This window comes from Mus caroli, unplaced genomic scaffold (assembly GCF_978045245.1).
Source record: "Mus caroli unplaced genomic scaffold, Mus_caroli_1 scaffold_12, whole genome shotgun sequence".
NCBI lineage: Eukaryota > Metazoa > Chordata > Mammalia > Rodentia > Muridae > Mus > Mus caroli.
Genome location: NW_028227267.1, coordinates 64,942,574 through 64,958,227, shown reverse-complemented (window position 1 = coordinate 64,958,227; position 15,654 = coordinate 64,942,574). Strand labels below are relative to the sequence as shown.

The window sequence follows — 15,654 nt, the reverse complement described above, 5'->3', positions numbered from 1 at the left end:
AAGCTGAAGAACTACTTGGGGTCTAAGTTCTGTTCAAGGAGAGGAAGTAACTTATCAGGAAGCTCCAGTACCAGAGTCATGGGTAATGGTGGGACCTATGGATGCCACTGTCTTTCCAAGGAACTCAGGCAACAAACTGTTTCTACTCCCCACAACTCTGCATCAGGAACATGGCAGCAAGAGATGTAAAGACTTAGAGTCATGCCTAAAAGTGTGACATCATTCTGAGAATGTGATAATCGGCATTCTGATTGCTCTCCCGTGAGGGGAGCATTCATCTTGAGTTGGATGTCACACTGCCTCTCTTTTCATCCATGATGTGCTTTTCAAGGCCTTCCCCCCCCTCCCCCGCCTCTGAAATACCCTTGCTAGACTCCAAGGGGACTGGTTTCACAGCCAAAATGCAAGTAACAAAGTTTTGTTTTCTTATCTCTCCCTCCTTACTTCTCCCTCCCCATCATCAGAACCCTTTGCACCACCTGCCCTCTGCCAATAACTTGGACCTGCTTCAACATTTATTTCTAAATAAATGATGGATATGTAAAATAGGGCCTGGCACTTGTAATGAGTCTCACCATCCCCTGAGAAAAGTGACGTGTGATTTCATCATAGGGAAATAAAAAACCCAAATATTTAAAAGGACATAGCAAGTGTTCAGAGGAAGAGCAAAAAACATTAATGCATCGACAAAGGCAAGTCTCCGGAGGTCCAGGGAGGCACTTTGGCTTAAAAAAAAGTACCAGTTACTTCTAGTGACTGGAAAAAGTAAGGCAGTAGGCACAACTTAACTTATATAGCCAACTAATAACTTCATTAGAATATGAGTTCTAGTCTTCCCCTTCTCATTTTTACCGAATACATTTAGAAGTACAAGTATCTGAGGGAACAGAGAGTCAATGCCAATGCATAAACTTGCATTAAAGGCTGAATGTCTCCTTTGCAAAGACAACCCTGAAACAATTTAACAGATTTGAAGGACATTTAACTGGAAATTTAACAGCTACTATATACAAATGACCCCAAATGTTAGAACAGTGTTCTCTATTGAGGTCACTTACATCAATCTCATTAGTGAGCTTTGCTTTATTTTAAACTGATGAGTGATTAAAAGAATCTAACCCACAATCCCACACTCACACACCTCTAACTCAAACCAAAATAACTGTTTTTCTCTTGATCCAGTTTTGCCAGTAGAAACTTACCCAACACATGAGTTCTGTGGGAGAGAGGAAACAAGCATTAACATAAATTAATGAAACATATTGTGTTACATCTTGGATTTGTGTAATCCCTGGATGCCAGTTATCTCTGTTTATGCTACTGGCTTCCAAATAATTAACTTGATTTTATTCACCTGGGAGGAGGTCACCGCATCTCCATCAAATGCGAGTACACGTGAGGCAAACAATATCTGTCTCCTCCATCTTTTCTGTGGTGTGGAAATCCCTCCCTCTCAAATATCTCAATTCCAGGGCCCTACAACTTTCAGAAGAACCAGAGCTCTCTAAGAGAAATTCTATCTGTTTCTTTACAGAACTGACTGTGTAGTAAGAATTCGGCATGAACTGGAAACTTACTTCATTTAGCTAAGAGAATTAGCTAAAGACTTTTAAGAAGAAATATTGTTTGTTTTGGTTTTCTATTTGGAAGGGTTGCCCTACCAAAGAGAGAGCTGGGAATAAATTCTGCAGCTTCTATGTTTTGACTCACTGTTTAAAACCCAGTTGGTGATTTCTGGTTTCATGCACTATTCGACTTCAGACGAACTAAAGTTGTGGGTACAGCACAGAAAACTGCTTGCTTTTGGAAAGGATGACCTAGCTCCGTATTCACTTTTCTTGTCCAAAGGAGAGGGGCTGTGAGCCTGATCTGTATTTATAGGAAGGCCCAGGTGGAAGTTGTCAGCACTTAGGACTCAAAGGACAAGTCAGCTGGTTTCCTGGTAGAGTCACACGTGTTGTGGATGAACCCCACAGATGAGGGGCTTGCGTTATTTTATTTTTGGCATTTTAATAAAACTAAAAAAATATATGTTTATGTGTATGGGTGCTTTATATCTGCTTGCCGAGGCTGATAGAAGATGTCAGATCTTAAAGAGACAGTCTCCAGGTGGGTGCTGGGAATCAAACCTGGGTCTTTTGAAAAAGTAACTTAAACACCAAGCCCTTTCTCCATTCCTCCAACATGACATTAAAAATATTGCTACTTTTTAATATTGTGTGTGTGTGTGTGTGTGTGTGACTGTGTGCACATGCACATAGAGTGCAGTTGCCAGTGAAGACCAGAAGAGGGTGTCAGGTGCCCTAGAGATGCAGATTCAGGCAGCTCTGAACCACCTAAGATGTGCTCTAGGAAGTAAACTTTGGGTCCTCTGGAAGAGCAAGAAGTACATCTAATGACTGAGGCATCTCTGCAGCCCCACTCCTCCTTACAATGGCATTTAAGGAAGAGATTTGTTGAGGCTGCATCAGTGAGAGGTGGCTTCATGACTCAATGTCTATGGGACTAATTGGGCTGATTAGTCACCATAGTACACCAGGTAGCATGCAGGCTCCCTAGGGTGTGTTTGCTCTGTGTCCGTGAATGAAAGGAGGCAGCAAGGATTTGTGTCCATGTCACTAGTTCATTTCTGGCAAGAGCTGTGGCATCTTACTGCCATGAAGTAATCATGAAATTTTAACAGGAAGAGAATGACCATTCCACAATTTAGAGCTTCAAACATTTTTTTTGTAAATAATACTATTACTTTTCTTCACCAACATTACAATCGATTGCATATATATTTAATAAAGATTTATATTACATTCCATAAACATAAAGAGCACAGGATCACTTCAGGACTGCAAAGGAGCAAGCAGCTCAAGAACTTTGTGTGCTGGGCTTTGTCCTGCAGGCTTTAAGCTCAGTGCTTGGGATGGGGAAGCAGAAGGAGCTTGAATTTGAGGCTAGCCTACTGAGGCCCTGGTGAAGCAAGGAACAAACGAACAAAAATACAAGAAGAAAAAAGATAAAAGAAAAGAAAAAGAAGACTTCTGTTTAATTGCTACAGAAGTATGACAGTGACTTATTTGTCATAGTTGATGAAAATATACCTGAATGACTATGGCCTGTTTGAAGACAGAAAAGTGGTTTATGTTTATTTGTATGCTATAGACTACATGACACATGATAGACACAGCCTAATTGGCCCTCACTTTTTAAGCAGTTAAAATTTCAAAGCTTAAATTAAGGTATTATAGTATCTGTTCTATGTCTTTATATATATGTGTAATTTTATGTATGTGACTATCTTGCCTCTATGTATGTCTATACTCAGATTTCATGCCTGGTGGCCAGAAAACACAAGAGGGCATCAGATTCCTCGAGCTGTAGCTACTTACAGTTGTGAGCTGCCATGTGGGTGCTGAGAAGAGAACCTGGGTCTTCTGCAAGAGCAACCAGTGCTCTTAACTGCTGAGCCAACTCTTCAGCTCTAGCTTTCTTTCTGAAACATTTCCTAAGAGTGAACCCTAAGCCATGGAGTTCCTTTACTACCTCAATTGCTATTTGACTCTGAGTGCATCCTTAGAGCTTAATAAGCATTGTATAACCTACCAAGTTAAACTGTTCTTGTGTGATCAAATAAATTAAAACCATTCCAAACTCACCTAAAAGTGGACCTCATTAGAAATTAGAAAAAAAAATTGTTTCAGTTCTCAGAAAAATAAAACAAAACAAATAACTATTTTATGTTCTGGGACATCACTAAACTAGGCTATCAAGTGCTATAATTCCAAGTGACTCATGGCAATTATGGTTGGTGAGCCCCCTCAGTTATATCTGCTATTAGGTGAATCAAGATAGTATAGTATTTCATTGAGCTAGGATTACATTCAGAGAAGTTGCAAATTGCAACACAGAGAAGAAAAAGAATCTTTTCTAAACCCTGCTGCCAGCATCCTGCCTCAGTTCTCTAAGTTTCACTGTGTCTTCATCCCAAGTGGACCTTGAACCCTATGGCAGCCAGAGTGGGAACATTCAGGTACCCACAGGGAGCTGCATCCGTGTGAACAACAAAAAGAAAACTTTAAAATCTAATAAAAATATGAGAAAGCCCCATATTTCTCTTTAGCCTAATTTCCAGGAAATTCTTACACATGAGTCTCCTCATCGAATTGGTTGTTTGAGATTAATTTCCACTTTCTTCCCTGTGTGACTCTAGATAACCACATAGCCCCTCACTGGTCAATGGCTCTGTACAGACCCTCTATTCTCATTTTCATAACTTTTTCTGCCCAAAATGAAGGTTTGTCAGTGTTGCTCATGTCAGCCCTCTCTACAAGTCTAACATTGGAGCTTTTTCTTACTGGGGCTATGTTTCAAATATTACTATTGAAAATTCCATGGAACATGTCTTCAATCAGAAATGGTGGGTGGCTGCTTCCAATCTCATAGCAGTGTGGTGTGGAGTGTTTCTGTCTCATTAGGGGAGTGATTGGTCAGCTTCCAGGAGAACTGGATTCTGCCAAGCTTCTGCTTAGCTTTTACCTTGCTTCATTCTCCTGCTGGGCAGTCGTTGCTTAGATCCAAAGAGTAAAAAGAAATGGGAGAATTGACAAGAAATACTGTCATCAGAAATGCACTTACAAATATCTTCTTGAAAAATATTAAAAGTCAGAAATTAAAGTTTGGGGATGGGTTTCTGGTTGTCTACTTCTCCCTGTGTCTGGAACCACTGACATAAATCACTGGAGGCCTCTATGGGACATAAACCATGGGAGTAAGCATGACTACCATTACTGAACAGCTATGTCTTCTCTTTCTTCTTTCTCCTCCAGTAAGTGCAATAAAAGAGCTCCCTAAAGCCAAGAAATATGAAGTAGTTTATCCTATAAGACTTCATCCATTGCGTAAAAGAGAGACCCAAGAGCCAGAGCCAAAGGTTAGTATGCCTATGATTGTCTTAGTTCTTTTACATGCCTTTTATGTGTATGCCTGTTGACATGTGTGAGGTCATAGGTTATTCTTATACTGTCATGCTATCCACTTTGCTTGTGGAGACTGAGTCTCAATGGATTGGAGTAGACTCATTCACAAGTAGATTGGCTAGTGAGTGCAGACTTTGATATTTTATAATAAATTGCTTCCAAATAATTATATATAACTTACTTTATCTATTACTTGCCTATCTACCATCTATCCATACATACTATTACATACAATTTAATTGTCTTAAATTTGAACCAGAAAATAAACAATGCAAATGAATGCAAATTGGCATTTTTATCTGAAATTTATAGCTTTTTCTATGTAGACAGCATTAAAATCTGTACAAGTCGTACATTGTAAGCAAACAGTTCATTGTCAGCCAACACTAACTTAAATTTTTAATTGGTCACTAGAGTAAAGCTAATTGTATGTGCCACGTGTCTCTGAGTATGCATATGCATGCGCAGGTAGATAGCTGTAAAAAGTATTTGTGCCGTGTGTGTGTGTGTGTGTGTGTGTGTGTGTGTGTGAGTGTGTATGTGCGTGTACAAGTAGATACATGTAAAGGAAAAAGGAGGCCATCAGAACTCTTGGAGACTGAGTTACAGGTACTTGTGAGCCACTGTCTCTTGGGTGTTAGGGGTCCAGCTAGGGTCCTCTGAAAGAGCAGCACGTGCTTTTGATGAATGAGCCATTGCTCCAGCTTCACAATGCTGATTTTTGAGTGATTTTGCAGAGGCATGTGTTTGATGTGATGAGCTTGGTTTTACTGGAGACCCATTGCTTGCCTAGGTTACCTCTAAACAGCTACAGAAGACTTAACACTAATCTGATGCGTGGTGACCTAATGTAAACGACCTAATGGTTGTTTCTCATTTCAACCACATGAATCCTAGGGATGGAGCTCAAGTGGCGAGGCAATTGCCTTCACCCACTAAGCCACCCACTAAGCTGGCCCAGTTAAGGAGACTTTATATGTCTTTGACATAGCTCTACACCCATCTACCCCCACACTACATCTCCTAATCTATGTTTGGAAATATAAATATTTATTTTCATAATCAGTGATCCAAATAAAACCTTGCTAAATACATCAAGGCTATATATAAAAATATCAGATACAGAGCCTAGAATGTGGCTCAGTGGTAAAATCCTTAGCAAGCATTTGCAAGACCCTAGTATCAATTTCCAGAACAAACACATCAATTCACACACATACAGACACACATGCAGATATACTCATAAAAACACATGATCGTATACACACATGGACATGCATTCATATATATTCAGAAACACACGTACATGCACACACATAAGCACACATATACACACACAAATGCACATGCACATACATATGCACATTAGTAAACAAATATATGCACACACACATGCACACACATGCACATGCATGCACACAAACACAGAGCTAAATTGCCTATTTAGTTGACAGATTAATCTGTTGCCTATGGTCTAGACAGACAGTTGGTCTCACCGTCCACTGCTAGAGAAAAGCAAGTGTTACTTGCTAAGGATTAATTAAATTGGTAGATGTAGCCACCTTTGGATTACCAGTGTATTTTTGTGTATTTTTGCAGGAAACATTTGAAACTGAGCTAAGGTACAAAATGACAGTAAATGGAAAGGTCGCTGTGCTGTATCTGAAGAAGAACAAGTGAGTGTGTGTCCCTCTGCTATTGTCCTCCTCAGCTACAAGTCCAAGTGTGCAAAGTGGCTGGCGAGGCTGCCATCTGCATTAGTGCTCCCAAAACTGACCCAACAGTCTTCACTCCACTCCTAGCGGACCCAAGGAGTCGGTGAATTTTTTTCTCTTACAATGGTAGAAACATACTAGGCAGAATAATAATAGTTTACTAGGCTTTTGAGACTTTATAAATAACACACGATGAGGTGCCGGTAGACAGATTTCATTACTTTAGCAAATGACTGGGTGGGTCCTATGTAATTTGCTTTCGATATTGTTTGTTGCATCTTGATAGAGGACCTCACAGGACTGCTCCCTGGAAAGGGCTGGGGCAGGGGTAATGTTGTGCCTTCTCACCAAACTGGTTGCAATTCTTACTTCTGTCACCTTTGACCTCTGTTCTGCTTCTTCTCAAGTTTCTCCTGGAAATAACAATCAGGTCTCATGTGAACAGAGGCTTGTTTCACAGCCCTGGAATATCTCTAATATCTCTCTCTCTCTCTCTCTCTCTCTCTCTCTCTCTCTCTCTCTCTCTCTCTCTCTCTCTCTTTCTCACACAGACACAGACACACACAGGCACACACACATACAAACAGACACACACACAGCATCTCTCTGTTCAGCCTTTTCCTGTGTAGACTTGTCTGGAGCACAAGAGAAGCTGAGGAGTGGAAACTTGTCTGGGCAGCCTGGGAAGTCTTCTTGGTTTGCTGGACTTTGCAGTTCACTGTGTAACCGTGTTCCTCCCTTCTCTTTCTCCAGCAAGCTCCTTGCACCGGACTACTCGGAAACATACTATAATTCCAGTGGAAACAAGGTCACCACAAGCCCGCAAATCATGGTATAACATCTGCTAGGTCCCTTGGTAATGGAGTGTGCCAGTGTCCTTGCCAGGCAAATATAACTAAAACTGCTTTTACAGCCTTGGTGGTGTTTGTTTTGTATTTCTTTCCCAAACAGCAGTAATGAGTTAGTGAATTTTTCACAATATTACATTTTACTAAGATTGATGAAGGACTAATAACCATTTCCAGCTTTCATGAGAAGCAGGCAGGAGCATACATTTTCTTTTTTTATAAATTTTATTTAATCTTTTATTTAGTTTTTATTTATTTTTTATCCTTTAGTTAGCCATTAAAAAGAGTGTCCACAAAGACCTCAAGTTTCCATGACAACCAAAATGCTCCTCCCCTCTCTCTTCTCAGAAACTAGGAATGCTCTGCCCAGCCCTCCCTTCCTTTCTCTAAAAGCAGAAGTCTCTGACTCTTGTTATGATTACCTGAAAAAGCATGCTCATAAGAGGAACTGCCACCACCCAGAAAGCAGAGATTTGCTCAAGCTGTGAACAAAACATTCTTCAAGACAGGACCAGGCTGGACTCTTCAGACTATGGAGGTCTCCATGGAAATATCATCAAGGTTATAGAGAAACATTGTTGTCATGCTCATAGTTGAGCTCTTGTATCACAAAAGAACTCAAATGATATGTACTCACTGATAAGTGGATATTAGCCCAGAAAGTTAGAATACCCAAGATATAAGTTACAATTTTCAAAACACATGACTCTCAAGAAGAACGAAGTCTGGATAGTTTGCCCCTTCATAGAATCTTTTATTTTTTACACTCCAGATTTTATCCCCTCCCAGTCCACCCTCTGACTGTTCCATATCCCATACCGCTGCACCCCCCAAGCCAGTCTCCACAGGATGGCTCCACCCCCTACCCTGACCCACCCACCCCATCAGACCTCCCCACTCCCTGGGGCCTTTAGTTTCTTGAGAGTTAGGTGCATCTTTGACTGAACCCAGATCAGACCGTCCTCTGCTGTATATGTGTTGGGGGCCTCATATCAGCTGGCATATCCTGCCTAGTTGGTGGTCCATTGTCTGAGAGATCTCGGGGGTCCAGGTTAATTGAGAGTGTTGGTCCTCCTATAGGGTTGCCCTCCTCCTCAGCCTCTTCCAGTTTTTCCCTAATTCAGCCACAGGGGTCAGCAGTTTCTGTCCATTGGTTGGGTGTAAATACCTATATGAGCTGCTGGTTGGGTCTTTCCGAGGGCAGTCATGATAGGCCCCCTTTTGTGAGCACTCCATAGCCTCAGTAATAGTGTCAGGCCTTGGGGCCTCCCCTTGGGCTGGATCCCACTTTGGACCTGTCACTCGACCTTCTTTTCCTCAGGCTCTTTTTCATTTTTTTTGTCCCCAAAGTTCTTTCGGACAGGAACAATTATGGGTCAGAGTTTCTGACTGTGGGGTGGTAACTCCAAACCTCACTTAATGCCTTGTCTTTCTGCTGGAGGTGGGCTCTACAGTTCCTGCTCCCCACTGTAGGGCATTTCATCTAAGGTTCCTCCCCACTTTGAGTCCTGAGAGTCTCTTACCTCCCAGGTCTCTGGTCTCTGGTCCATTCCGGAGGGTCCCCTCACCTCCTACCTCCCTAGGTGGCCTGTTTCCATTCTTTCTGTTGGCCCTCAGGACTTCAGTCCCCCACCCCCGACACCCCTGACCCATTACCTGATCATGTTCCCCTCTTCCCCTCGCTGTCTCCTTTCACCCAGGTCCCTTCCTCCCTACCTCCTCCTCTTTAGAGTTGATTTCTGCAGACAGACTCTGTAACATAAAGACCTAAGAATGTCTGCTATATGTAGCTCTTTACTATCACACCTCTTAATTAAGTGGTCTGTAACACTCAAGACTACTCCCTCCACATCAAATATAGACTTCCATATTGCCCTAAGTAACTCCACTCTAGATCTGTCCCCCCAAATCCCCTTCACTCCCATGGAGCCCACAACTGTGTGGCCCTGCATCCTCCTCAGGGACCTCTTCTTTGTTGCAAACCGTCAAACCTTCTGGGGTTACATAGGCCAAGGCCACATCTCTTCCAAGATAGAAGGGCCACATGGAGAAATAACTATGGTATTTGGCTCCAAATAGAATCATTGTGTGTTGTGCAAGTTCACTTAAATCAAGTTGCCCTCTTAGGACAAACGATCTGAATAACTCATAAGTTTAAAAGAGGGGCAAAGGTGATCAGTCCTAACTGGAAAAAATATATAATTTTTGAAGATGAAAAAAAATATGTCAGATGTTCAGAGAATTAAATTTTAAACAGATAACTAAGTACACTTTTTCTAAATAGTGCACAGCTATTTTATACTGTGTCAGCATTATGAATGTATTATAGTAAAATATAAAATACATTATTTGTAGTGTATAATGTTATATACTATATTTAGGGTAATATATAGTATGCAGACTGTATAATATAAGTATTTGGGGGTTATTAACTATTTTTAAAATTTGAGACAAAATGCTTATATTTAATTTTTTAAAAGTCTCTATCTTAACTACTGAGCAACAGAAAATTGTTGTTCCAAGGTTTCAAATTCTAATTGGTTGTGGAGTCTAAGAATTCTCAAGAATTCCCTTTACAAAGTGCCTTTTGTTTCCCTTAGGATAGCTGTTACTACCAAGGACACATCGTAAATGAGAAAGTTTCTGCAGCCAGCATCAGCACCTGTCAAGGACTACGGTGGGTAAGACTTGAGCGCTTTGTTCACATTCCACTGATGCACAGTTCATGCTTGATAAGTCTGAACACCCTCAAGTATAATTAATTATATAATACAGTTAACTGTGATATCTAACGGCTACAAATTTTTGAAATTTTGCATCCAAACGCATTTCTTTTTCTTTTTATTTTCTTTTTTCTTTTTTAGCCATTGCATTATTTACTTTATTCATTTTTTTCTTTACAAAAGTTTATTACAATGTACAACAGGCTTCAAGATAACATTTCATTCTAGCTATTACATGGCAAAGATGCTATGGCAGGGAATCCAGATGTTTAAATAGGAATGGAAGAGGAGGGTCACCATCACCCCAGATGTGAGGAACAGCTTACTTTTTGCCAGATTTCTTAATTCCACCCAGGGGGGGGCCTTCCAGGTGGCCTTGGCTTTTAGCTCCTTGAGTTTCTTCTGTTCCTCCTTTTGTTTCTTTTTTTTCTTGGATATTTTCTTTATTTTTTAATATTTTTTATTACATATTTTCCTCAATTACATTTCCAATGCTATCCCAAAAGTCCCCCATACCCTCCCCCCTACTCTCCTACCCACCCATTCCCACTTTTTGGCCCTGGCGTTCCCCTGTACTGGGGCATATAAAGCTTGCATGTCCAATGGGCCTCTCTTTCCAGTGATGGCTGACTAGGCCATCTTTTAATACATATGCAGCTAGAGTCAAGAGCTCCAGGGTACTGGTTAGTTCTTAATGTTGTTGCACCTACAGGGTCTCAGATCTCTTTAGCTTCTTGGATACTTTCTCTAGCTCCTCCATTGGGGGCCCTGTGATCCATCCAATAGCTGACTGTGAGCATCCTCTTATGTGTTTGCTAGGCCCCGGCCTAGTCTCGCTAGAGACAGCTATATCAGGGTCCTTTCAGCAAAATCTTGCTAGTGTATGCAATGGTGTCATCATTTGGAGGCTGATTATGGGATGGATCCCTGGATATGGCAATCTCTAGATGGTCCATCCTTTTGTCTCAGCTCCAAACTTTGTCTCTGTAACTCCTTCCATGGGTGATTGTTACCAATTCTAAGAAGGGGCAAAGTGTCCACACTTTGGTCTTCATTCTTCTTCAGTTTCATGTGTTTTGCAAATTGTGTCTTATATCTCGGGTATACTAAGTTTCTGGGCTAATATCCACTTATCAGTGAGTACATATCATTTGAGTTCTTTTGTGATTGTGTTACCTCACTCAGGATGATGCCCTCCAGGTCCAACCATTTGCCTAGGAATTTCATAAATTCATTCCTTTTAATAGCTGAGTAGTACTCCATTGTGTAAATGTACCATAATTTCTGTATCCATTCCTCTGTTGAGGGGCATCTGGGTTCTTTCCAGCTTCTGGCTATTATAAATAAGGCTGCTATGAACATAGTGGAGCATGTGTCCTTCTTACCAGTTGGAACATCTTCTGGATATATGCCCAGGAGAGGTATTGCTGAATCTTCCAGTAGTACTATGTCCAATTTTCTGAGGAACCGCCAGACTGATTTCCAGAGTGGTTGTACAAGCTTGCAATCCCACCAACAATGGAGGAGTGTTCCTCTTTCTCCACATCCTTGCCAGCATTTACTGTCACCTGAATTTTTGATCTTAGCCATTCTGACTGGTGTGAGATGGAATCTCAGGGTTGTTTTGATTTGCATTTCTCTGATGATTAAGGATGCTGAACATTTTTTCAGGTGCTTCTCAGCCATTCAGTATTCCTCAGGTGAGAATTCTTTGTTTAGTTCTGAGCCCCATTTTTTAATGGGGTTATTTGATTTTTCTGGAGTCCACCTTCTTGAGTTCTTTATATATATTGGATATTAGTCCCTTGATTGAAAGCCTTATCTTCCTAGTCCATCTCTTTGGCCTGCTTCTTAGGCTGTTTCAGGGGCTTCTTTTTACCACCTTCCCGGCCCGACATAGCGCCTCTAGCCGGCATTTTTTTTTTTAAACATGAAATTTATGGAACTGAACTGCCTTCAGTTGTGTTTTTATTCCTGACTCACTTTTATAGTCAGACTCTTGGAGGGAGTGCAGCTTCTCTTCTTTCTCTCCTCACTTTTATTTCTCTTTAGTTTTTATTCTTACGAATATTATATCCTCCTGCCTGTTATTGGCTCCCTATATGTGTCTGTCTACCCTCTGGTACTTCATCAATACCAAGAACTGATTAATTTCCTTTTCTGTACTTCTAGGTGGATACCTTAAAGAAGCTAAATCTCTATGTGTTCTAAACCAAGCAAATCGATTGTCTCATCAATCCATTATTTTTCCTGTATCTTTGACCTCATGGCTGGAATAATCAAGTAATAACTTACTCAGTCAGGCATCATGAATTCTTTGAAGACTCCCTGACTCATTCCTCCAACCTCCATTTCCTTATCAAGCCCCAGTGACTGTATTTTCTATTTCCTGCTTAGTCACTACATCTGCCTCTATTGAGACATCTTACTTCAACTACCTTGTACTTCAACTAAACCATTTGAAACAAACACCCATGCTCACTGTCTTCCAGGTCTAGGAACTGAGTTCTCATGCATTTCCACTTCATGCTGATTAGATATAGTTGGATACATGAGTATTTGCTAAATAATTACATATACAGTTTAAAAATGATTTCTACACATCAATTTTCCTCACTTTGAATAAAGGGGTTTATGGAGAAAGAGACTGAAGTTCTCTTTAGCCTCTATTTTTAGTACAGTGCTTAATTTAGAATGAGTCTTATTAAATATAATATAGACTAATTTTAAATCATTGGAATGCTAGGTTAATTAAGGAATGAAATTACAACTGAAATTACTCTTCATTTGCACCAAAGATTGTAAATCTTAAAAACAATCTAATGGGCAATCAGCCATTTACAGGAAATAGAGTGGAGCAATCATTGAGTCAGCTTGAACGTTAGTCCCAGGGTTTGTGAAGAAGTTGGAAATCTGTGCTTCCCCTGCTCTCGTTCTACCTCATCCCACTCTCCTATTACTCATTAGGTTCTTCTATCTTACAGATTAAAAAGTGAGGCTACTTAGTTAAATAACATTACTTTAAATTCACAGCTAATCGGAAATAGGCCTAGAATTTTAATCTCTTCTAAGACTCCAAAGTGTTCTTCACTTTCCAGATCCCTGTAGTGTAGGTCCCTATAGTGTAGGGGCTGAGTGAGGAAACATTTCTAGTGTCAGCAGCATATGATCTGGGTTATTTTCTGGTCATGAGGACTTTGAGCACTCTGGCTGTACAACTCCAAAGCGAGACCATTGTGCTAAGACACCTGAATGCTTATGTTCCTCAGGGGTTACATCAGTCAAGGAGATGAAAAGTATTTTATCGAACCTTTGAGTTCGGAGAACTTGGATGAACAGGCACATGCACTCTTCAAGGACGACTCCAATGAAGACCAGGAGAAGAGCAACTGTGGTGTGGATGATGCGCTATGGCTCCAAGGGCTGCATCAGGATGTGGTCCTCCCTGCCACCAGGTTGATTGTGCGTAGGGTTTGTTTTGTGTCCTAACCTAGGTTCTAATCTTTTACCTTTGTCCTTTTCATGTGTTTGCGTGTGTGTGTGTGTGTGTTTGTGTGTGTATGTGTGCACTGTATGTGCTTTCATATGTGTATACATGACCCTGTCTGTGTGTCTGTGGAGGCTCTAGATTGCTGTTATTTGCATATTTTAAATGATTCTCATCTTATAATATATTGAGGCATGATTACAATATTGGCTCCCAATGAGCCCAGATCTTGCCATCTTGGATAGTCTGACTAACCATTTTGCTTACAGAATCCTTGGTCCCTTCCGTTTCTGTAATTGGATTGTAGGTAGGCCACTATACTCATCCATCTTTAACAATGGGTTGGGACATTTAAACTTCAGAGCTCACATTGTCACAGGCAGGGTTCTATCAGTTCAGTCACTTTTTCCAGCCCTTGGATCTAATCTTATCAGTCAGCTTGGCTGCCATTTTATAGTTATTACTGAAACTAATAGTCTATAGTTACACTCATGGTAAAACATCACTGCACATTAATTATTTACTCAGTAAGAATCTGTGCATAAGCTTTTATCATCAACAATGTGCAAGGGCTAAAAAGAAGCCTGAAATATAATATCTGACAGCTAGGAGTAGACAACACTACCCTGTAAATCTCCCAACAATGCACATGTGTAGAGACTTTTCTTTTGAGCTGGAAATATGAGAAATCTGTCCTCAGAGATGGTCAGTGAACTGGGAATGCAGTCGCAAATGACATAAACACAGGATCTACCTGTTGGAACATAGAATATTCTTTCTTACGTGGAATCCTGTTATGACCACAGAAGAAAAAACCAAACCCAGCTGTATTCAGCTGTGAGGTGTGCACTAAAATATTTCTGTCATTTTGCTTTCATTGCTTGATTATCTCTTCCAAGTGTTCTCAGAATCTGCAAGCACCAGGCAGGCTGGTTCTAAGTAAAATCATTTAACCATCTAAGTTAAAAAACAAACAAAAACCCCAAAACCAACCAACCAAACAAACAAATAAATAAGCAAACAGGAAAACCCAAGGTTGTTTCTCTTTGCCATGGAATTAAATTTTGCCAGCCTTATCTAGGAACCCAGACAAACTTGTTCTGGCTACATGTTTCTCTCAATATACCTCTGGTTCTGGTTGGCACCAGCCTCTGGTCTTCCATCTCGAGTCTTTGGGAGCCATGTAGAAGTGGTCATGCTTTCCCAATATGCTGATGTGTTGGCTTTCTGAAGCGCCTTTCTGGTCACCTTCTTCTGGTTGGTCACTGGATACTAGAAGCCCTGGTTAAACTGTTTTCTGCTTTTTTTCTTTGGAATTCATCCCTAGTAGTCTCATTTAATCCACACTTTTTTCCTTCAATGGGACTCTGTAGGGCTGGGAGGTGGCTCAGTTAGTAGAATTTTTGCTAGGGTCCATGCCGAGCACTGTGTAAACCAGGTACAATGAATGGGATTTGCCTGTAAATCCCAGCACTTAGAACATGGAAGCAACGCAATCTAATGAATGCAAAGGCAGCCTGGGATATATGAGTCCTTGGTTGTAAAAATAAAGGGTGGGGGGAGTGAGAGCTAGGTACTGGCTATTGTTGCAAACATATTTTCAGTCTTGTGGCCATTTAAATACTTGATATTACAATATTAATATGGTATAATAGAACTACTTGTTTACACACCAAACACAGTATGCTTCTTCCCCATGTTTCCCACCCCAGTTAAAAACTGCCACTCTTGATTACAACTTGTGGCCCATGCATTGGAATTAATGTTGGTTTCTCATCTCTTCCCTCACACAGTGTCCATCTCTTCACATATTTCACTTCTTCACTGAGCTCTCAGGCAGTCTCCCAGGATCATCATGACAACAACTTGCATTGGTCCTTTCTATGTCTGTTCCCACCTTAGCAGAGTCTACTC

General features: G+C 40.8%; 1 protein-coding gene across 5 annotated transcripts in view; it reads left to right on the top strand.

Moving 5' to 3' along the window:
* Adam28 (ADAM metallopeptidase domain 28) overlaps window positions 1-15,654 on the top strand; it is a 54,487-nt gene that overhangs the window by 1,506 nt on the left and 37,327 nt on the right. For all 5 annotated transcript variants that reach the window (XR_015044674.1, XR_015044673.1, XM_085828734.1 and 2 more), the window contains exons 2-6: window positions 4,818-4,921; window positions 6,567-6,643; window positions 7,436-7,514; window positions 10,131-10,207; window positions 13,523-13,715. Coding sequence is in view for 3 of the 5 variants with exons in the window: in XM_085828734.1 (XP_085684860.1) it covers window positions 4,818-4,921; window positions 6,567-6,643; window positions 7,436-7,514; window positions 10,131-10,207; window positions 13,523-13,715 (530 nt within the window). In the remaining 2 variants the exon portion in view is untranslated. The remainder of the gene's footprint in view (window positions 1-4,817; window positions 4,922-6,566; window positions 6,644-7,435; window positions 7,515-10,130; window positions 10,208-13,522; window positions 13,716-15,654) is intronic.